The sequence below is a fragment of the Vombatus ursinus genome, unplaced genomic scaffold (genome assembly GCF_900497805.2).
Source record: "Vombatus ursinus unplaced genomic scaffold, bare-nosed wombat genome assembly UNPS02014935.1, whole genome shotgun sequence".
Lineage (NCBI taxonomy): Eukaryota > Metazoa > Chordata > Mammalia > Diprotodontia > Vombatidae > Vombatus > Vombatus ursinus.
This window is the reverse complement of record NW_020954713.1, coordinates 2,836,744-2,860,415: the sequence shown is the minus strand read 5'-3', so window position 1 is coordinate 2,860,415 and position 23,672 is coordinate 2,836,744. Positions and strand designations below refer to the sequence as shown.

At 44.0% G+C, this 23,672-nt stretch overlaps 1 protein-coding gene across 3 annotated transcripts in view; it reads left to right on the top strand.

The window, feature by feature from the left end:
• Nucleotides 1-23,672, top strand: part of CHFR (checkpoint with forkhead and ring finger domains) — a 42,330-nt gene that overhangs the window by 6,877 nt on the left and 11,781 nt on the right. For all 3 annotated transcript variants that reach the window (XM_027844133.1, XM_027844131.1, XM_027844134.1), the window contains exons 3-10: nucleotides 970-1,079; nucleotides 4,386-4,445; nucleotides 4,592-4,804; nucleotides 7,754-7,921; nucleotides 12,769-12,928; nucleotides 13,518-13,672; nucleotides 13,796-13,958; nucleotides 20,617-20,759. In XM_027844133.1, coding sequence (XP_027699934.1) covers nucleotides 970-1,079; nucleotides 4,386-4,445; nucleotides 4,592-4,804; nucleotides 7,754-7,921; nucleotides 12,769-12,928; nucleotides 13,518-13,672; nucleotides 13,796-13,958; nucleotides 20,617-20,759 — 1,172 coding nt within the window. The remainder of the gene's footprint in view (nucleotides 1-969; nucleotides 1,080-4,385; nucleotides 4,446-4,591; nucleotides 4,805-7,753; nucleotides 7,922-12,768; nucleotides 12,929-13,517; nucleotides 13,673-13,795; nucleotides 13,959-20,616; nucleotides 20,760-23,672) is intronic.

Genomic DNA, 23,672 nt, shown 5'->3' with positions numbered 1-23,672 from the left:
TCACAGTGTCCTTGGAGAGAACCTCGGTCCTCTGGAGAGCATGGGGGTCCCCCCCCTTCCGCCCTGTGCTATCCCCATTGTTCTTGTCTCCTGGACCCTAAAGCTTCTCTCTATCTTCCCTGCATCCAGTTAGTGCCCGAGGCCTCTTGATTTTGTCCACAGTCTCTCTTGGCTGTTAAATCCCTTTCATTTCTGCAGCATCTTCCTTGTCCAGGCCCATCTTATCTTAGCTGGATTTTCATTATCGCTTCCCTGTCCTTGCTGCCAGGTCAGTCTTCCTAAAGGAGACCGTGGGGGACAAAGAACACTGAAGAGGGCTGGCCGAGCCTGCCACCAGTCTGGCTCTGCTTCTGCCTTGCTGTGTGACCTGGGCAGGCCGCATGAGCCCTCTGTACTTCTCAGTCGTTTTCTATACATCTACTCTTTATATAACTCTCATATGACTCTGTATGTGCAGGTTGTCTCCCCCATTAAAGTGTGAGCCGCTTGAGGGCTCTGTAACCTACGGTGAGGTTAGCTCCCTCCGTTCAGAGGGACGTCTACCCTGAGCCTGCCGGAAGGAGAAGGAGGAGGAGGACGAGATAGTTTTGCGAGGATGGCTAGGTTCAGAAGAGGAGGAGGACAGACTGATGATGGACATTTCATCCCCAGCGTCTGCAGGAAGAAAAATGGAGAAGGACAAGAGTTTTGAGGAAGTGGAAATTTTGAATTGATGGGTTGATTACGGTTACAGGGAGTCAGTAAGAGAGGAGTAGTGAAGTTATTTTGCAAGAGAGTAGTTAGGAAATACTTCATGTATGGGTTTCTCTGGGTGTTGATTTGTAACCTGTAAAACATTAATGTTGGTTTAATTTTCTAGCGTAAATAGGAATGCCAGTTGACAACTTGTGTCACAAAATTTAGCAGCCAAATGTATCCTCCTTATTGGTTTTCAGCGTTTCTCTAATTGTATTTTTGTTCTCTTGACAGCACTAATGGAACCGTAATTAATAAAGTGAGGATCGTGAGGAAGCAGTCCTATGCTTTACAGACTGGGGACGTCATCTACGTGGTTTACAGGAAGAGCGAGCCAGAGCACAGTAAGGGGATTGGGCTTCAAGGAAGCCTCGGAGCTAGGGGGGCTGAGCCCGGGGGCGCTTGAGGGCAGCCGTGGCACTGATTGAAATCCTCGCTGCGGCAGCAGCCGGGCGTCTTTAGCGTTTTTTAAACAAGGCAGAGCTGCTGAACGGCTTTGGTAGCAGGGACCCCAGGATCGAGTCCTCTCTCTGATCTGGTGACTTTGGGCAACCTCTCTGGGCCTCAGCATCTCCATCTGTAAAACTGAAGGACCTGGAGTAGCAGACCTCTGAAGGGAGGTCAGGGAAAGGAACAAGTATTTATTAAGGGCCTACTGTATGCCAGGCACTGTGCGAAGCACTTTACAAACATGATCTCATTTTGCTTCTGAGATCCCTTCTTTGATCCTGTAGCTGTTAATGACTCTTAAAAGCTCCCTCTTCCAGACGTCTTTCCCTTTTCCAAAGTGTTCAGTCTTCACATGATTCCTTTCCTCCGTTGCTGACTGTCACTCAGTCTCTGTTTGTCCTGTTCCCATTTATCATAATTATCTCTTCATTCTTCCTCGTCCACCCTATTAGCATTTTCTGAACTAAAGAAAGAAAGACATTATTAGCACTTCATTCCTAGCAGCATGAGAGTTTCCAAAAGGCTTTTATGAGCAATTTCATGATAATGACATTGAAGCCTTCCCTATCATTCCAGCTGGAAGTAGCTTCTCCCATCAGGGGGTTTCATCACACAAAGCCCGTCCTTTTATGGACTTCATGTCTTCAGAAATGGGCATTCCATTGATCTGAGCTCATTTCATTATCCCTGCTAGAGTTTAAGTGGCTTGAGGGGAAAGGATTGAGTCCTTGTTTGTCTTTGTCTCTGACCTTTTCATAGGAGACATTTTGTGATTCTGCCTGTGATTCTCTGTGAACTTAGGAAAGGTGATTTTGACCAGCCCATTAAAGGGAAATAACGCACTTGAGGTCCGGACCCAAAAGGGAATTAAAATGACATGACTTTAATCTGGCAGACCTGTTAAGTGGCGTGCCCCAACGACCAGTCCCGTGTCAGTCACTCTCGTTGGCTCCCTGGAGAACCTGATGGTCAGATCTGTGAGTGACAAAATGTGATAACGAGAGTCGGTGACACTCTCCAAGATAAGCATGATATAAAAGTGACTCACTGGTTTGGATACATGGTCCCCCCACCCCCCGGTGAGTGCAAGCACAGGATGTTACTCGTAGGGACAACAACAACACATATTAAATGGGAAAGGACTCTCTAGGCATGAGTACAAAAGAAGATGATCTCAGGGATCCTAATGGACTGCCGGCTGAGTGTGGTTAATAGTATTGCAAATCCAATGGGAGCAGAGGCTTATTAAAGGAAATATAACTTACAAGGACCAAGAAAGAACCCTTCCAGTCTACCTCACCCAGAAGTGGTGAAGCCGAAGGAGCTTTGGGTTTAGAGTCCGAAGACCATGGTTCAGACTCTTGCTCTGTCATCAGACGACCCGAGCAGCCCATTTCTCCTCTCTTCCTGCCCCATCTTCTCCTGCCTCTGCCTGCCACAAGTCTCTCCCCACTCTGGTCCATCCTGTCCTCCATTGCTAGCATTATCCTCCTAAAGCAGCAGGTCTGATCACGTCACAGACACACACTCGGTAAACTCGTGATTCTCTCTCACTTCCAGGGTCAATCTAAAACCCTCTGTCATTCAACACCCCTGATAATCTTTGTTGCCCTGAGGGGGCCCCCCCTCCCCGCTTCTTGTCTTATTGTAAAGACCTTAGCTTAAAAAGGCCATGGGGGGCATCTCCAGTCGTCCTAATCCGTGTCTGGCCACTGGACCCAGATGGCTCCAGAGGAGAGAGTGAGGCTGGTGACTCTGCACAGCCCTGCCTCACTTTAATCCAATTCACTTGCAAGTCACGGCGTCACCCCCCTGACGTCATCAGTCCTCTTCGAGAACAAAGGACAGACGACACCCCCTCTTCCGCACATACCTTATGGTCCAGTCATCTAGCCTCCTGGCTGTTCCTCCCACAAAACACTCCATCTCTCAGCTCCAAGCATTTCCTCTGGCTGTCCCCCTCTGTCCTCCTCATCTCCATTGCCTGGTTTCCTTCAAGTCTCGGCTGAAGAAGTCTTGCTTTCACAAGAAGCCTTTCCCAGTCCTCCTTAATCTTAGTGCCTTCCTTTGGAGGTGATCTCCATTTTGTCTTCTCTGTCTCTTGTTTGTCCACGTATGCTGTCTCCCCCATTAGACTGGGAGCTCCTCAAGGGTAGGGACTGTCTTCTGCCTTTCTTTGTATCCCCAGTGCTTAGCACAGTGCCTGGCACGCAGCAGGCCCCTAATAAATGTTTATTGACTGACTAGCACTTACCCTATGCTCAGCGCTGGGGATACAAATCAAAACTCAAAAGTCAAAGAGCTTATATTCTAATTAGGGGAGAGAATGCACATAGGAGGTTTTAGCTTCAGGGTGGATGGGAGGTTTAGTGACCCATAGAGCACAAAGGCAGGGCTGTGGTTAGCTCAGGGTTCCATCGGTGTACTCTTGGGAAGGGAGTAGCCTGGTGGGCTCTGGATGAGCAGGGTTCAGAGTAGGGGGCAGTCCAGGGAGCCCCTTGGGAAACAAATTGTGATCAAGACATGGGGAAGTTTGATAACCACTGACAGAAAGAAGAAATGGGCATGAGCTAATTGTTCCATGGTGTCTTTATTGTTGAGAAACCCTCCTTTTGCCACCAAGGCCTGCTGCTGTGCAGCATTTTGAATAGACCAGTAGCCATGGGTGTTTTTAATCTTGCCACTGTCCATTTTCTCCTATTCCAGTGCCAATCATAGTAATCCTTGGCTCATTCTTTGGGAGTGATATACCCTGACATGAATTGGGATGTTTTGAGATGTTTGCTTCAAGTCTTTTGAACTTTGTCAGAGGCAGAAAGCTGGTTTGGAGTTAGTCTCTGAAAGTCTTATTTCTTGGAAATTGAAGATTTAGCAACAAACATAGCGATTTATAACAGATAGATAGATAGATAGATAGGTTTGGAAGAGGTAGAAAGCAGAGAAGAAGGGGCAGCTAGGTGGCGCAGTGGATAGAGCACCAGCCTTGAAGTCAGGAGGACTTGAGTTCAAATGTGGCCTCAGACCAAACACTTGTCACTAACTAGCTGTGTGACCCTGGGCAAGTCACTTAACCCCAATTGCCTAAGGGGGGAAAAAAAAAAGAAAGAAAGCAGAGAGGAAGATGATTGCTTTTTCCCCTCAAAAAATTGTTTTTCTAGACTTTTGCTGGTACTTTCTGATTGTTTTTTTTCTCCTTTTAGATGTTGCATATCTCTATGAATCTTTGAAAGCAAAGCCAGGCATATCCCCAGAACTCATTGGTAAGTAAAACTTGAAACAGAAGACTGGGGGAGAAGCTAGGAACCCTCGTGTCAGTACAAGTCTTTCAAATCTTTGCTTTTTCTGAAGTAGCAGCCTTTTCTGCCCGACCCCTGCACACACGCTCTTTCTGGTTCTTTGGTTGCAGAGGCTACTGGAGAAAATGTGTGCGACGTGACCAAAGATACCTCAGGGTCAGAAGGAAGCGATGATAGCCAGGTCATGCCATCCTTGCCCAATGATAAGTCTTGCTTTGAGGAACCACAGCCATCTACATCTACATCAGACCTCTTTAATACGTCCTCTACCTCTCTCCTGGAGTCTGCTGCTGCTGAGCGGGAGCGTCCTTCTAGACCTGGCGGTGAGTTCTTGGTTTAGGGGTGGGGGGGTGGATGACATTCACGAGAGTGATGCCATTGGGGTCTCCTAGCATTTCTGTTGTCATGAAGACAGAGGAAGGGTTTTTCTGATCATTTGAAGGTATTGTTAAGCATCATTCCCACCCTACAGTCTTTTAAGATGTGTGTTTGGTTTTTTCCTATGGGCAGTGGAATCCTGGAATTTAAGCTGCTTGAGATCGGGGACTCTGTCTGTATACAGGATGCCCCAGAAAAGTTTTACTAGCTTAAAATTGCACCACGACTTTTGAGGTAACCTTAATTTGTCAGAACTCTAGCTCTCAGAGTGGGCATGCTGGCAGCGGTAAGAATAGGCCCATTCTTCCCTTTAGGTGAGAGGTCAGGGAGAACTGAATCACCTGTAGCTAGCTGAAGGGGAGACAGTGCATTGTTGTGTCTCACAGATACTGCGGACAAGAATGGACTGTCTGTCTAGGGAGCCTTGCCTGGCGCTCAGCACAGCCTCTCAGGTCTGTAAGAGCCAGGCCCTGGGCCTCAACCCCACCTGCAGTGAGGGGCACGTCACTTTACACCTTGCTTACGATTTTATGCATTGCCTTTGATTTTAAGCTTCTGGAAGGCAAGGAACATATTTCTCTTGAGAGAAATGATTATTTCTGTCCTATATTAATAGCCAGTTAGTGAATTAGGACTAAGGTTTTTCCGCTTCATTTTCTCATTTAGAAATCAACCTCCATAGGCTATTCACACAGCCTTTGAAGTGCAGGGCTGAGAATGAGATGAAATATTGGGTGAGACAAACCCAACTGGAAAAGTTTAGGTAACAAAAGGTAAAGATATTTTAGTTTAGGTGAATTGGTGGATTCCAGCCCATTTTGTTTAAGTGAGACAAGTCTAGGCAAAAGTGGATTCTACCTTTTGTCTGGGTTACCCTAGATAGGGTGATATGGGTATAGGAGAAGTTCTTTAGCCAAGACTGGGTGATCAGAGTCACGTTCCCTCATTAGAATCAGCCCGCCTCTCATTACAGCATTCATTCTCTCATTACTGGCTAACCAGTCAGGGTTGATTTCCACGATCAGGCGCACCACCTTTTCAAAAGGCTTTATAAATATTGAAGGTTCCACAGGTTAGGTCTCTTTGATCAGATGAGCCCTTCTTGTTGAGTACTTGCTAGCTGTAGTTAATAACATTCATTGTAATTTACCCAGAAACTCTATCTCTTGGAAATTGTCACTTTCCACATCTTCTTCTTTTGTGTCTTCCATAGATGTTGTTGTGGTGTTGAGCATGTAGTACTTATTGGATGAATGACTCAAAGAGCCATTCTGTTAAATCCAGAATTGGTCAAAGTGAGCTTTTTGTTCTTTCTCATGTCAGTTGGCTTTTGACATTTGCTTGATCCATAATCGTAATAATAATAGTAACTTCCAAAAACATATAATGCTTCAAAGAGAGCATCACACATCTCTGTAAGATAGGAAGTGCTAATATTAGCTCCATTTAAATGGATGAAGCTGAGTTTGAACAACGTGCCCATGATTACATTGATAATTATTGTCTGAGATGGAATGGGACCCCAGGTTCTCTGATTCCAAGCCCAGATGGCTAATTTTTGGAGTTGACTTGCTTTCATCAAATGCCATCTTGCGCTAAAGTATTAAGGTAATAGTTGCTCATGTGGTACTTTGAGAGTCGAGGAACATTTTCCTCCTGATAAACCTCTGAGGTGGATAAGACAAGTTAATTGACTTGCTCAGGGTCACACAGATGGTAAAAAAGAGTGGGGAGTTTAACCCAATCTTCTAACTCAAAGTTTAGTGCCCTTAAGACACTATGCCAGGCATTTCATTGAGTTCAATTTCGCAAATCAGTTTGGTCTAGTAAAGCCAAAATTTACTGATGAGATGTGACTGTTTGAAAAATGTCCCTAGGGGCAGCTAGGTGGCACACACTTACTAGCTGTGTGACACTGGGCAAGTCACTTAACTCGAATTGCCTAAAAAAAAAAAAAGTCACTGAGTAAAACCTGAAATTCCCAGAACAAGTTGTATAGCATCTAGAGGTGATTCTCCTGCCCCCACTGCTCATTCACTCACTCTGTCTCTCATGGGCACACGTGCGTGCGCACACACACACAAACACGCACACAGCAGTCTACACTTTGAGCAAATTCACTTCAGCGAACATTTAAGCACTCACTGCAGAGGCCTGTCCTAGGTACCGGAGGAGGAAAAAAATTAATTTATCCAGTGAGTCACCATCTCTGGTCTCATAGTTCATGTTACAGTGCTTGACGTTGGCCCTTCTGTTCTTGCATTGGGCTGATTGATGAGAATTGCTAGTGCCTGTGGAAGCAGGTGATGTGATTTTGATAAAAACAGTTTTGGGGACTTTTATCTACCTCTAACCAGGTCTGTTAATGCATCAAAATCACAAAATCTGACATTTCCTCTATATTGTGTGTCATAAATGAACCTATTAAGAAATTATTTTATCTGTCTGTTCTGGCTCGCTTTGGAATTTGAATGGAAAATAGAGATTCCATGTTTCTGACTTGCTTTGAGAGGGCTTCAGCATAATGAGGTACATGGCTTTCAGCTAAGGAGCATCGTGTGTGAGTGTGTGTGTGTGTGTGTGTGTGTGTGTGTGTCCATGCATTATATTAATAACTGGTTTTCCAGTTAGTGTGTGAGCTGTGTATGTCAGCACAGTTTGTTTCCTGTCCTGGTTTGGGCCAGGTGATCCCTGAGGCCTTTTCCCAATCTCTCATCGGTGCTCCAGAAATACCTGACTGCTGGCAGGGAAGGCTCTTCAGCCAGATGAGAGCAAACAGGTGGCGTGTGGGCGCTGGGACTTGAAGTGGAGCGTTCTCTTAAAGGGGGTGGTGTAGTTCATGTCAGATGATCCCTCCTGATTTCTTTTCTTTTGCTCTTCTTCCTCTTCCTTAGAAGCCAGGTGTGTAAGCACATCACTTGAAGATCAGTATCAGTTTGTCACACGTGATGGCACCTCCACCTTCTTGTCAGCTTCTCTGGACAAAGAGGGAAAGTCAGCTTTTCTGTCCAAACCTCATGACTGGGAAGACGTGGGGCCTGCTAAGAAGAAAATGAAAGGAGGTTAGGTGATCATATTTCCTTTTTACACCATCATAAACCTATTAATCATCAACAAATACATTCAGATATGTAAACAAGAATAAAAAAGATCGCCATGAAACTAAATGTTCATTAGCGCCAGTCTGCTTAAGCAATTTTTTTTTGTTTTTCTGTTTTTTTGTTTGTTTGTTTGTTTGGGTTTTTTTGCTAGGCAGTTGGGGTTAAGTGACTTGCCCAGGGTCACACAGCTAGTAAGTATCAAGTGTCTTGAGGCTGGATTTCAACTCAGGTTCTCCTGACTCCAGGGCCGGTGCTCTATGCATTGCGCCATCTAGTTGCCCCTGCTTAAGCAATTTTTAACGTGTATATTATCTTAAACAAGATGGAAAAAAGTCATCCTGTTTCCTTCTATAGCTCTTTCTGAAATTTTTTTCTTTTGTTTCTTTTTTCTGAATTTTGTTGTTAATCTTATCATCAGTATTGTTTATAGAGTTGCATGTGTATCATATTATTTTGGTTCTGCTTTCATCATTGTTAGTCACTTAACAGAAGTTTTCCCATATTTCCTTGTATTCAATTCAGCAAGCCTTTATTAAGTACCTACTAAGGGCCAGGTACTATATTCTTCTATTTTTCATATTAGTCGTTTCTTCCGGCATAATTCCATCAATTCCTATGTTTGTCCATTCCCTAATCATTGGATACTTGAGCTGTTTCCAGTTTTTTGTTGATAGTGATAATGCTATTGGGAATATTTTTATACAGAGAAGTCTTATTGTCAATATGGTTGTTTTTTTCACCTTTAATTAAGTTTTATTTATTTTCAGGTCTGCATTCTCTTCCTCCAGCCTTCCCCCTCACAATGCTCCCCATTGAAAAAGCAAGAAAAACACAACCTATTACAAACACGTACAGTCAAGCAAAACAGATTCCCACATTGGCCATGTAGAAAACAAAACAAAATGTCTGTATCTGCACTCTGAGTTCCCCACCTCTTTGTGGAGGCAGATAGCAAGCTTCATCATGAATCCCCTGGAATTGTGGTTGTTCACTGTGCTGATCAGAATTCCTAAGTCTTTCAGAGTTATATGTCTTTACAGTATCGTTGTTATTGAAGAAATTGTTCTCCTGGTTCTGCTTATCATGCTGCTTCAGTTTATACAAATCTTACTAGGTTTCTCTGAAACTATGCCCCTCAGCACGATATCATAAAACATAACTTGTTCAGCCTTTCCTCAGTTAATAGGCATCTCCTCAATTTCCAGTTCTTTGCCACCACAAAAAGAGCTGCTGTAAATATTTTTGTATATGGGGGGCCTTTTCCTCTTTGTTTTATCTCTTTGGAGTATAGAGCTAGTATTTCTGGGTCACAGTTTGGTGCCTTTTTAGGCATAATTCCAAATTGTTTTCCATAATGACTGGACCAGTTCACAGTTCCACCAACAGTGCAACACATCGCACCCCACACACACTCCCCAGCATTTTCATTTTCTTTTTTTGTCATCTTAGCTAATATGATGGGTGTGAGATGGTACTCAAAGTTGTTTTCACATGGCTATTGATAACTTGAATTTCTTCCTCTGAAAACTGCATGTTTGTGTCCTTTGACCATTTATTATTGGAGAATAGCTCTTATAGTGAATATGACTCAGTTTCCTATATATCTTAGAAATGAAACTTTTTTCAGAGAAACTTGCTGCAAAGATTTTCCCCAGTTTCCTTCTTTTCTTCTAATTTTAGCTGAATTGGTTTTGCTTGTACACAAACTTTCTAATTTTATGTAATCAAAATTGCCAATTTGATCTTTTTTAAACTTCTCTATATCTTGCTTGTTCATGAACTCTTCCCCTCTGTCCATCCATCTGACTAGCATTTTCTTCCATGCTCCTCTGATTTGTTTATGATACTATCTTTTATGTCTAAATCAGGTACTCAAAAATTTTGAGTTTATCTTGGCATGAAGTGTGAGATACTGGCATATGCCTAGTTTCTGCCAGACTGATTTCCAGTTTTCTCGGCAATTTTTGTTAAACTGAGTTCTTGCCCCAATAGTTGGAATTTTTGAATGTATCAAGTCTGAAGCTACTGTGCTCATTTGCTTCTTTAAACTGTGTACCTAATCTGCTCCACTGATCAACTTCTCTGTGTCTTGCCCAATACCAAATTGTTTCAATAATTATAGTTTTTTAGTTTAGTTTGAGATCGGTATTGATAGACCCTTTACTTCATTATTTTTCATTGATTCTCTTGCTATTCTTGACCTTTTTGTTACTCCAGATGAATTTTGTTATTATTTTTCTAGCTCTATAAAGGAATCCTTTGGTAGTTTTACTGGTATGTCATTAAATAAGTAAATTAATTTAGGTAGTTTTGTAATTTTTATTTCACTGACTTGGCCTACCCATGAGCGATTAATATTTCTCCATTTAATTAGTAAACATTAAGTGCCTGCTATGTGCCAGGCACTGTGCTGAGTGTTGGGGATACAAATATGAAAAAAGACAGTCTCTGCCCTTAGGGAGCTTACAGTCTAAGGGGGGAAGACACCATACAAAAGGAGGGTGAAAAGCTGTGGTGGTGAGGAGAGGTATCCAGTCACTGGGGCGTGGGGACAAAGTCAGTCAGAGCAGGGCAGCCAGGTGAGAGCTGAGTGTTCTCCTTCAGTGGAGGTTTGGAGTTCACGGCTGCAGCCTCTGATCAGAGAGAGAGGGAGGAGTGACGAGAGAGAGTCCCAAAGCTGATGAGGTTGTTCACTGGATCTGGCATTATTTGTGTAGTTTTTTATGTTGTGTTCATATAGTTCCTGTGGGTGTCTTACCAGGTATACCACTGGGTTCATATTTTGTGTAACTGTTTGATTTTTTAAAGTTGCCATTGATATTTTCTGTGTCTGACATTACCGTAGTACCCCATATATCTCTCTCTCCCCATCCCACATAGCCGTCCTATATAATAAATAGTATTTTTTGGAAAGGGGGGAGAATTCAGCACAACTGATTAATATATTAAAAAAGTCCCCAAGCATGTGCCATGTGTGACCCTGTGCCCTTCCCACCTCTACACAGGGCTGGGGTGGGGGAGATCTTCTCATACCTCTTCATTTGAGTCGCACTGAATCTTTACAGTTGCATCACATTTACTTTGTTCTTTTTGGATGTGCCATTATTCTTCCCACTCAGGTTGTATTGACTGTGTGTGCAGTTTTCTTGGCTGCTCTTCCCTCTGCATCATTTCACAGTGATGTTCTGTTATGTTTCTGTGCCATGGTTTGTTTAGCCATTTCCCAATCAATGGACATCTACTTTGTTTCTAGTTCTCATGTGTCACAAAAAGTGCTATTATAAATATTTTGGAATAAGTGGGGCCCATTTTACTTATCAGTGGCTTCCAGTAATAGAGTCTCTTGTTCAAAGAGTAGAGTCATTTTACTCACTTTATTTGCGTAATTCCAATTGCTTTCCAAAATGATTGTTCCATTTTACAGTTCCACCAACAATGTATGAGTGTACCTATCTTCCCACAACCCCTCCAACATTGACTATTGTCGTTTTTTGTCATTTTTGCCAGTTTGCGGGGTTTGAAGTAAAACCTCAGAGTTGTTTTGATGTGCAGTCTTTTAGTGATTTGGAGCGTTTTTTCACGTGGCTGTGAATCTTCATGTTTCTTTTTTTTTTTAATTCTTTTTTTTTTTTTTAAAAGAACTGTTTGTTCATAGCCTTTGACCATTTATCTATTGGGGAATGGCTGTCAATTTTATTTACATTAATTAATGTAAACAATTAACGTTTCTTAATTAATATTTATATTACTATTAATTGTAGAAATAATGATTAATTAATTTTAATTAATTTATTATTAATATTTATTGTTTATGTATCTTGGGTACCAAACCATTATCAGAGAAATTTGATAAAAAGATTTTTTGGCATTCCACCCCTTCCTGTCTTATCCAAGTTGCATTAATATTATCTATGCTGAAGCTTTGCAGTTTCAAGTTCCCTCTTTTGCTATTAACACAGTATTATGTTTCTTCAGTTACTTTACTTCAGTCTTTTTTCAGAGGTGGCCCTGTTCCCACTGGCTCTCTTCTCCTCACCCCTGAATCCCCTCTTCTTATTTGTTACACCTTTCCCTTTAGGGTTTTGTTTGTTAATTCCTTTTTCTCTCCTGTTTTTATCTGGTTCTACATTTGTTCCCACTCTTTTTTTCCCTTTCAGTCAGATAGATTCCCCTTGCCTCTCCTCGCCTTTAGCTAGTGCTGTTCATTAGTTTTTAAATTTCTTTTTTTTATGTCCCTTTCCAAAAAAGATTCTCTCACTCTCTTCATTATCCGTCTTCTCTTTCTGTTTACTCTAGATGCTCATTCTCTGGTTCATGACCCTGTAACTGTCTGGTCTCTCTTTACTTCATGCAGTCATAGCTTCCCAGGTATCTATTCTAGGCTCTCTCTTCTAGATACTTTCTGTCACTGCCTTGTAGGGCTTACCCCATGGATTCCTCTTTTCCATTCTGCCTCACTCCCAGAATAGTGCCCATTGTTGTAGGGTCAGAGAGGACACTGCTCCATGGTAGGGCCATTCCCCCACCCTGTCCTTAATTATGCAGCCTACCACTAATGTAGTCCCTTTCTTGTGGACTTTTTTTTTTTACATTTGCCTAGAAATCTCCCTGTATCGGTCCTCCCCCCCATCTCCGCTCCCCCCACCCAGGCCAGGGCCCTGCCCTCAAACAGCTTACATTCTTCTCTGGACTTTTTGGGAACCTGCGTCATGAGCAGGGCCCTTGACTCCTGTCCCATTGGTCAGCAGAATTCATGCATCAACATAAGAGGCAAGGCGTGTCCTCTCACTGCCCTCTTTCTCTTCCAGATGGGGACAATAATCTGAGTCTTCAGTTGTTTGTCACAGACCAGTGTAAAAACAGCAGGGCCATTCCTGAGGAAGTGAAAGCAGCAGACATGAAACCAGACAAAATGGAAGAAACTCTCACTTGTATTATTTGTCAGGAGTTACTACACGACTGTGTGAGGTGTGCTGCCGCTGTGGTGGCGGGGTGTGAGGGGCCTGGGGCAGCTGGGACAAGAGTGAAGTCGGGGGTGTTTTCTGAGAAATTTCTAATTCTTTCTTAACTGTAATAGAGAGTGTGGGTGTGCCCTGTTACTGGTGCCCACTTCTGCCATGCTGTCTGGTTAGAGTGCCCCTTCTTCCAGTACTCTGGGAGATGGATGGCCCCAGGAGGCTCATAGGGTCAGAGCTGGGTGGACTCTTGGAGACAGGACAGTCCAGCCAACTTGTTTTATGGACTAGGGTAGAGGTGAGGAACCTGCAGCCTCAAGGCCACATGTGGCCCTCTAGGTCCTTGAGGGTGGCCCTTTGATTGAGTCATGTGGCTTCGAGACCATAAGTTCCCCACCCGTGGGGGCAGTGAAGTCACAGGGCAAAGTCCCTCCTAGGATATAGGAGATCTGGGATTGAACTTGGGTCCTTTGAGTCACAATCCAGTGTGTTTTCTCCCCTACCACACTGAAGTCAGTGCATGTGGGCAGAAGGTGCCAGCAAGCACCCTTCCAGCACGACCGGCCCACGTGATGAATGAGCTGTGTTGTCTTTATGTTCAGTCTGCAGCCCTGCATGCACACCTTCTGTGCCGCTTGCTATTCAGGTTGGATGGAACGGTCCTCTCTGTGCCCCACGTGCCGTTGTCCAGTTGAACGTATATGCAAAAACCACATCCTGAACAACCTCGTGGAGGCCTACCTTATCCAGCACCCAGGCAAGTACAAGGCTGCCCGTCCTTAGGAACCAATAAAATAAGGCAGTGGCCGGGGTCCTCAGTGCTCCGGTCTGTTTGTTTCTGCCGCCTTCTGCTCTGAGGTAGTTTTCTCTTGAACCCTAGATAAGTGCCGTAATGAAGAGGATGTGCGTAGCATGGATGCCAGGAATAAAATCACGCAGGACATGCTGCAGCCAAAAGTCCGAAGGTCCTTTTCGGATGAAGAGGGAAGTTCTGAGGACCTGTTGGAACTGTCTGATGTGGACAGTGAATCTTCAGATATCAGGTGACTTACCTGCTGGGGCATAGCAGAAGCTCAGCCTCTTGGCTGTCTCTGTGGACTTTGGGATCCTCCACAGTGCTGGCCTGCAGTCATTGGAGGTTGTGGCTTTATTTGACATACTATTATTTTTTCACAAAAAATTCTTATTCCTTTTTTGGGTTATTGACAAAATAATGGAATCAGAGTTGGAAGGAACCTTTAAGTTTAGCTCTCCAGACCAATCTCCCACCTGTAGCAGGCCCCCTTTCTTAGCAGCCGCTGGCAGCTAATCATCCTGTCTGCTAGAAACTTCCAGTGACAAAAAAACCACCACTTTCCAAGGCAGGACATAAAACTGAAGCAAACAGTGGTTAAGTGACTTGTCCCAGGGTCATGCAGCTAGTGAGTGCCTGAGGCTGGATTTGAACTCAGGTCTTCCTCCGTCCAAGCTGGTCACTCTTTCCAGTTCTTTCTTTTGTTTGGACAAAATCTGCTTCCTTGTAACTTCCACGCACTGGTCCTTTTGGTCCTACTTCCGTTCTCTTAAGCTGTAAGAAGGCTATTATTGTGCCTCACCTAAGTTTTCTGCCCCTGCTTTTTTTAACTGTTTATCACATGTGACTTCTTCAGACCCTTTGCCTCCTAATCCCTCACTTTCCATTTGTCAGCATTCCCCTTAAGATGCAATATCCAGAACTGAAAATAGTCCACCAGACATTGGCTGACCAGTATGGCATATGTGTCTGGTTTGGGACATTACGGTTTTTTGCCAGTTCAGCCTAAGATTGTATTAACTTTTTTGACAGGTCACATTACCCACCTGACTCATGTTGAGCTTATAGGAAACTAAAACCTGTTATTATTTTTCCTGTGAACTGCTATTAAATCTAAGTCACCCCCATCCTGTACTTTGCATTGATTTCAAGATTATGGGGTTTTGTTGGCGCAGTACTTGGCCTGCGGTATAGATCTCAACCCACCTTCATCTTAGGAGTGTTTGAGAGTTGCTTTGGCTAAAAAAAGCGTTACCTGGAGTCCAGCCTGGTAGTGATCCCCCCAGAATCTTGCCAGGCTGGGCCTTGTACAACAGCCATACGGTCACCATGATGGTGTGTATTTATCCTTGTTATATTTCATCTTATTAGTTTGGGTTCCATTTTCCAGTCTGTTGAGATCTTGTCCAGTTCTGATTCATTTATATAAAATACTACCTATTCCTTCCAGTTTCATATTGTCTGCATGTTTGATTAAGTGTATCATAAATAGTTTGATCTAGATCACTGATAAGAATGTGTAATAGATTAGGGTCCAGAACGCAATCAGTAGGGCTTTACTGAAGAACTCTCTCCATGTGGACATCATTCAGCTCTCTGGGTGAAATTGTTCAGCCAGCCCCAGTTTTTAAACTGTGCTGTTTATCATTGAGCCCACATTTCTCCATAGAAGATTTTGTCATGCCTTGTTGAAGTTAAGAAGCAATAGAGTTTAGCATTTCTCTGATCTGCCAGCCTAGTAACCCATTTAAAAAAAAAAGAATTAGGTCAGTTTGACTTAACTTCTTTGTGAATTTGTGCCTGTTTCTATTGTATTTAATAATCATTTTAAGAATCTTAACCCTAATTTGTTAAAGTGACTATATGTTGGAGGTGAGGCAATAGTCTCAAGAATAGTCTTCTTGAATTAGAAAACTTTGATAACTGGTCACTTTCCTGAGTTGGATGTAAGGAATCCCCATTGCCCAGTATAGTATTCTGAGGTATCCTGACCCAGATGTCTAGTGTCTAAATACCATACGTGTTGGACATCTTCTGTACTGGCCATAAACCTTATGAGCTCTATATTAATGAAATCCATATCACTTCATGCTGCCTCGCCTTGTTCTGTGGTGATACCTGTGAGTGTGTATATGCTCTGTGAATACAACTCTCGATGGGTACAATTTGCCACCCACCCACACCTTCTCACCCTGTGTAGTTCTTACCTTTGTCTTCTCATGAATCTTTCATAAAGAATCTGCCGATGTTCTAAAGAGGTCTTCCTCTAGGTCTTTTAACATTTCACACTGACCGGTTGTCTCCGTGCTGGAACTGGCCAGCTCATTTGGCTATTAACTGAAAGTTCGGTGGTTCTAGCCTGCCATCATGGATGCTCTGATTATCCTCTGCTACCAAATGTAATTAGGAAGGAAAAAATTCCATAGGAAGCTCATAATGGCGCCCTTGTGAACCTTACAATAAAATAATGGAGGCAAGACAGATAAAATCCAGTAGGCTACTCTACTTAAGTCCTAGCGTAATGCCCCATTATAGCAGAGATTCGACCCTTACTTCTTCATGCCCAACCCAGTAGAAAATAAAACTCTGGTAACTCCTACCAGTCTAGAAAGGGCTGGCATTGGGCTTGTGTGTCTCTTACGTGGGGACCAGCCCAGTTAAATTCAGGGAGGCTCATTACCAGAATGGCCACAGGGAGTGATGAATTTTTCAGCCACAGCAACTCTATCTATTAAGTTCATAGAAGGGGTTGCAATCAGCATCAGTAGAGGGAATATTACCCACACCAAAGTTACAATGGACTTTTGAGGTATTAAAGTAGATAGACCCATACCTGCAAGGAAAATAAGATACAAGAGTACAAGAAAGAAAAGTGTATTAGGATGGTGCTCAGTGACTAGGATGTTCTTGGGTATGGAGGAAAGTGGAAAATTGTGGACTGCTGGGTTGTTTTGAAGGTCATGATTGGAAGTTTACTCTTTTTTTTTTTAATTTTTTTTCATTAGATTTTGGGGGGGGGGAATGGGGGGTTAAGGGACTTGCCCAGGGTCACACAACTAATAAGTGTTATATGTCTGAGACCGGATTTGAACTCAGGTCGTCCTGATTCCAGGGCCGGTGCTCTATCCACTGTGCCACTTAGCTGCCCCCAGAAATTAACTCTTAATGCAGCCATGACAGAGTGTCATTGGAGAAGCATGAGACAGAGTGTTTGGGTAGAGACTGAACACTGAGAGGCAGCAGGAAGGAGTTTACAGCAAAATAGGCTTGCCACATTGTGACAGCTAGGACAGGAACCAAGGTCTTAGACATGGTGACAGCAAGGAGAGGGCAAATCCAGCCAAAGTTGCAGAGGAGGAAGCCGGCAGAATTTTCAAGTTCTCTCTATGTAAGGGCAAAAGAAGGGCAAGTGTAGGCTCTCTGGGGTGTCAAAGTTGTTCTAAGGTTTCTGCCATTCCAGCACTGAGTTTCAAAGTACCAAAAAGGAATTTTTTTTTTTTTAGTTACATTTTGAGTTCTGAGTTGTGTCTCTCCCTCCTAGTTCCGCACTAGAGAAGCCCAACATTTAATATAAGTGTCTTCGTGGAACCGTACACTACCTGCTTCTGTATATCAGTTCTTTCTGTGGAGGTGGTGAGCATTTTCCGACATAGGTCCTTCGTAACTGATGTGAACATTCCTGTTACTCAGAGTAGCTTAGTCTTTGCCATTACTCTTCACATAATATTGCTGTCACTGTATACAATGTTCTCTTGATTTTGCCCATTTTACTCTGCATTATGTCATGCAAGTCTTTCCATATTTTTCTAAAACCAATATGTTCCTCATTTCTTACAACACAGTCGTGTTCCATCATGGTCATAGAACACGACTTGTTCTGCCACTCCCCACGTGATAGGCCAGAAAACGAATCTTAAATTCCATTTATCCAGCTGAGGGTTCTGTTGATCACATACAAGTCAGGCTATGCAAGATCCATGAGATCCTGACTGCTTCACCATTACTCAAGGCCTCAATATTGGTTCTGTTTTGAAAATAAAAGATAAGACCAGACAACCAACCTTCCCAGAGCTTTTTAGATTGGGTTTGTATGGCCTGCGTAGGTTTGGATCTGTAGAATTCTATGCGAAGGGAGACAGCAGGACCATGGGATTATAGGTGTAGAGTTGGAAGGGCCCTCAGAATCCTCAAGTCAAAAAGCACCTACTATGTGCCAGTCAGTGTGCTAAGTGTTGGAAACCCAAAGAAAAGCAAAAGTGAGTCAGCTGTCAAGGAATTCACAGTCTAATGAGGAGACAACGTGAAAATAATTATGTAGAAACAAGATATAGACAGGGATACATTGGAGATAATCTCACTAGGAAGGCTCTAAGATTAAGAAGGATTAGGGGCAGCTAGGTGACGCAGTGGATAGAGCGCTGGCCCTGGATTCAGGAGGACCTGAGTTCAAATCCAGCCTCAGACACATAACACTTACCAGCTGTGTGACCCTGGGCAAGTCACTTAACCCCATTGCCTAGCCAAAAAAAAAAAGAATAATAAGATTAAGAAGCATTGGAAAAAGTTTCCTGCAAAAGGTGAGACTTTAGCAGAGACCTGAAGGACATCAGGAGACAACAGATGAGGAGGGAGAGAATTCCTGCCATGAGAACGAGACAGCAGTAAAAATTCTCAGAGAAGTGGGGGTAGTGCATCTGGTTTAAGGGACAGCGAGGAGGCCTTTGTCACTAGGTCATCGAGTACATCAAGGAGGAGGAGGAAGTGAGGTGTGGGAAGCCCAGCAAGGTTGGCAGGGGCTAGTTATGAAGGGCTTTGGCGGTCACACGTGATAGTACATTTGATTCTAGATGTCATAGGGAGCAGTGGCTTTTCTAGATATCATAGGGAGCAGTTTATTCAGTAAGAGAGTGACGTGTCAGACCTGCATTTTAGGAAGATCACTTTGGCAGCCAAGTGGAGGATGGACTGAAGAGAGGAGAAGCTCGAGGGAGGGAGACCAACCTGTAGGCTATTGCAGTTGTCCAGGCAGGGGCCGGTGAGGGCCTGCTTCAGGCTGGTGAGAGTGCCAGAGAAGAGAAAGATGAGATGTTACAAAGGTAGAAGTGACAGGGCTAAGCAACTGATTCGATATTGAAGGTAAAGAAGGTAATTGAAGGTAAAGAAGAGTCAGTAGTTGAGGGTGACACCTAGGTGGTGATGCTGATTGATAGGGATGATGGTGGTACCCTCAACAGTAATAGGGAAGATAGGAAGAGGGTAGGAATTGGGTAGCAGAGAGATGATGGATTCAATTGAGTTCAAGTCATCTATGGCAGGACTTCTTAAACTTTTTCCACTCGAGACCGCTTCAGCACTTCTAAGCACTGGTCTATGGGACATCCACTTCTCGGTGGATTGGTAAATTGGAGTCCAGGAGATAGGTTAGAACTGGACAGATAGATGTGAAAATCTTCAGCCTAGAGATGGTAAATCCATCCATGGGAGCTGCTGAGACCACCCAGTAAAGGAGTGCAGAGAGAGAAGAGAAGAGGGCCCAGCACAGAGCCTTGGGCAGCATGGATGGTTCCACCCATACTTAGCACATATGATGTGGATGAAGATCCAGCAAAGGAGACTGAGAATGAACAGTTAGATCTCCAGTTGATAAATGGTCAAAGGATATGAACAGGCAGTTTTCAGATGAAGAAATTAAAGCCATCTATAGTTATATGAAAAAATGCTTTAAATCACTATTGATTAGATAAATGCAAATCAAAACAACTCTGAGGTACCACATCACATCTATCAGATTGTCCAGGATGATAAAACAGGAAAATAATAAATGTTGGTGAAGATGTGGGAAAATTGGAACACTAATGCATTGTTGGTGGAGTTGTGAAATGATCCGACCATTTTGGACAGCAATTTGGAACTATGCCCAAAGGGCTATAAAAATGTGCCTACCCTTTGACCCAGCAATAGCACTTCTAGGGCTGTTTCCCAAAGAGATCATAAAAATGAGAAAAGGACCCACATGTACAAAAATATTTATAGCAGCTCTTTTTGTGGTGGCCAAGAATTGGAAATTGAGGGGATGCCCATCAATTGGGGAATGGCTGAACAAGTTGTGGCATATGAATGTAACAGAATACTATTGTGCTATAAGAAATGATGAGCAGGCAGACTTCAGAAAAACCTGGAAAGACTTGTATGGACTGATGCTGAGTGAAGTGAGCAGAACCAGGAGAACGTCGTACACAGTAACGGCCACATTGTGCGATGACTAATATTGATAAACTTAACCATTCCCAGCAATACAAGCATCTAAGACATCTCCAAAGGCCTCGTGGTGGAAAATGCTGTCCACATTCCAAAGAAAGAGCTATGGAGTTTGAATGCAGATCGAAGCATACTATTTGCTCTTTTTTTTCTTCTGTTTTGTTTCGTTTCCTCTTTCTTATGGTTCCTCCTATTGGTTCTAATTCTTCCTTACAACATGACTAATGTGAAAATTTAAAAAAAGAGAGAACCTGATAAATGTTTCTTAATAAAAATAATAATAATAAATGGCTGGCTTTAAAAAAAAGAATGAACAGTTAGGGAGGAGGAGAGGCAGGAGAGAGCAGAGGTATCTGGCTCAGCCTCATTTTAGAGATGAGGAAGCTGAGGCCCATGGAGGTGAAGGAGATTTGGCCAAGATCACAAAGGTGGAATTTGAACCCAGGTCTTCTGACTCTCAAGCCATTGCTTCTCCACCATCCCACAGGAGCCCTGCACAGATGCTCCATCCTCAGTGTAGCAGGCCAGAAAGGAGGTGAAGCATGCTCACGACAGGGATTTTTTAGGCATTTTTATCTGTCTATCCCCCCTCATCATCGGTGTCTCTGAGGAGGGAGCTCACGGTAGACTGAACGCTGTTTGTCTTTCAGCCAGCCATACGTTGTCTGTCGACAGTGCCCTGGTTACAGGAGGCAGGCCATGCAGCCTGTCCCCTGCCTGCTGCCCGAGGGTGAAGGAGGTGCTTTCGAGGCCCCTGGAGACGCCCCCTCCACGTCTGCCAGCTTTCCTGCGGGTGAGTGATGTCAGCGTAGTCCCCTGAGGCTCAGGTTGTGCTGCCACTGCTCTGGAGGCCGGAACCCCTCATTTCTGTGTATCCTGGAGAGGCGAGAAGAGGGCTGGATTTGGAGTCTGAGTCCCCGCTCCGTCATTTGTCAGCTGGGGGACCGTAGCCAAGTCGTTTTGTCCTTGTGAGCCCCGTGTTCCCCATCTGTAAAATGGGGATAATTTGACTGGCATTGACTGCCTCAGCGCTGTACAGAGAGTATTCGGAAATGGGAGCTGTTAGGGTCAGGGAGGAAAGTATTCCATAGAAGTGAATTTTCCAGAGAAATGATGGTTTTCCTTTAAAGTTCTAATAGTTTTAGTTTAACTGTTTTAATGGAAATCCTTCTAAAGTATATTTTATCCTCTTTTCCCTGCATAAAGAGGGTGTCCTAGCTCCAAATCCTATGATCTGATTCCACCAGCTCAGCTCTTGATGACCTAGCCCAACTCTGTGCCTGCTCTTTCATTTTTCTGTTTCCTCCTGGCTGTCAGCTGTCACCCTTCGCTACCATCGTGTGGTTCCCATTGTAGTGTCCCCGTCCCCCCTCCCGCTCCCTTTCAGTTTGCTGTTTCTCGTCTGCTTTGGCCTTATAAATAAACAAGCCGAGGCATCAGGAAGCTGTGTGCTGGCAGCCAGAGCCAAGACCTGCCGTGCTTTGTTTAACCGACGAGCATCCCTTTGGGTGGGATGAGAGCAATAAGGGATGACTGCCACCAGACCCGTTTTGGGCCCTTCCGGGACTCCAAAGGTTACAGATCCTTCAGATGTAGTGAGAAGGAATACCCTCTTCTCCCCTTCATTAGAGTCCTCTAAAAAGTGCAGGGTGACGGTAGCTTGTTCAGGGAAGGAGTACTGAGGTCGTAAGGATAAATGGTGCTTGGGTGAATAGTTAACAAAACACATAAAGGAGTTTCTGAATAGCTCTCTTTAATTCTGAACTAATTTCTTTCACTTTTGGTAAAGGTCTGACTTCCATCTTAACCATTGATTGCCCAGTCTCTTCTCCTGTAACATGTGTCCTTTGGAAAGCGTAAGGGTGGAGGTGGAAGGAGGCCAGAGACACAAATCAGAATTCCATTGAAGTCTCAGACATTCAGTACCTCCTATGTGGAGAGCACTGTGCTGGGCACTGGGGGAAAGAACATTAGACGGGACGTGGTTCCTTCCTGTGGAGAGCTTAGAGTCAGTCTGATGTCAGGGCATGTGACATACCAGTAACTATGTGACAAGTGTCTAACAGCGTTGTATAAAGAGAGGTGGGGTGCAGGGAGAAAAGAAGGCGCCTGCAGCCAGAGGGGTTAGAGGGCATTCCAGGCATAGGAATCAGGGTGAACAAAGGCACAATGGTAGGAAAAGCGCAGGGCATGTATTAGTAGTTATACTAGTAATAATAATACCAATAACTGGCATTTATTATAGCAATTTAAGGTTAACAGTTAACACATTATCTCATTTGATCCTCATGAGAGTCCTGTGAGGCAGCTACTACAGGTATTATTATCCCCATTTTACAGATGAGGAAACTGAGGCTCAGAGAGGTTAAATGACTTGCCCACAGTCATACAGCTAGTAAATATCAGAGGCGGGATTCGAGTCCAGGTCTCTGCTGACTCCAAGTCCAGCACTCTTTCCACTATGCCGTTCTGTACAGGGGATGGTAAGTAGTCCAGTTTGGGCAGAGCTGAGATTGTGCCTATGGGGAATCCCATGAGATAAAATGAGTATGTGGAGGGCCTGAAATGGTAGGATAGGGAGGCTAAACCTGATTCCACAGGTAACAGGGAGCTGTTGGAGTTGGGGCAGAGGAGGAACAGGTGCATCAAGAAAAGGAATCTGACAGCTGGGGAGAAGTCCAGGTCAGCATGTATATTGTGAGGCAGGTGGAAAGGAAGGCCCACATTCAGTGAGGACAGTGTGAAAAGGGGAGGTGACTGGTGCTGGTGAAACCGAGGGCCTGAGTGTCAGGAAGAGGAAGAGAGAACACCAAGGTTTCAAAAATTAAAAAAACTGAGTAAATGTGATGTTATTGATTAAAACAAAATCTGAAGAGGTGCTCTTTGGGGAGGTGGGCAGGGTGGGGTGGAGGTAATATATCCATCTTGGACATAATGAGTTTTTGAAAGTTGCTAATAGATTATCCTGGCAGAATTGTCCTGTGGGCAGATTTGAAACTTAGGAGGAAAGTCAGGGTCAGAGAGTCATCTGCAGAGATGATGTGGATGAGATGAAAGCTGAGTGTATGAACCCGCTGAGATAGAGAGAAGAAGAAGGCGGGGCCAAGGACAGAATGCTCAGAAACACTCACCTGCAGTGGTTGGGAATGTAAGCCAAAATAAGGCAGGAAGGCATCCTAGTCAGCAGGTCTGACCTCGGGAGACAGGGTGGTTTTCTTGCTCCCTGGAGTCTTTCTCTACAACATAAGTGGGGTCCCTATCTAGCTGAAAATCTAAGGACTTTTCCCACGAGGCAAAGTGCATTGTGTTGATACTGTGGCTCTGTGATAGCTCTGAGAGGCTCTTTTGCCCCATGGAAATAGACTTGTCTTTCCTTGTCTAGGTAGATGTTCCTTATACATTCTGGAATTTTGCAAGAATCAGTCAGGACATTTGCCCTTCCCCACACCTGCAGTACCTCTTTAATTCTCCATGCTCGGCAGTCACGCCTGCCTGTTCTTTCCATGCACAGGGACAGGTCATCTCATCAGGGGCACTGAGGCCTCGCTTACAGTCTCCCTACTTGTCATGGGTCTCGTCCCCCTGGTAGGCATCTCCGTTCTATTTCTAGCCCGGTCATTGTTCTCCCTGGCAAGAAAAGAGAAGCAAAATACAAGTTAGGCAGTTCTCCCTTCCCCCCTTCTTCTGCATCAGACCATTCTTTGAT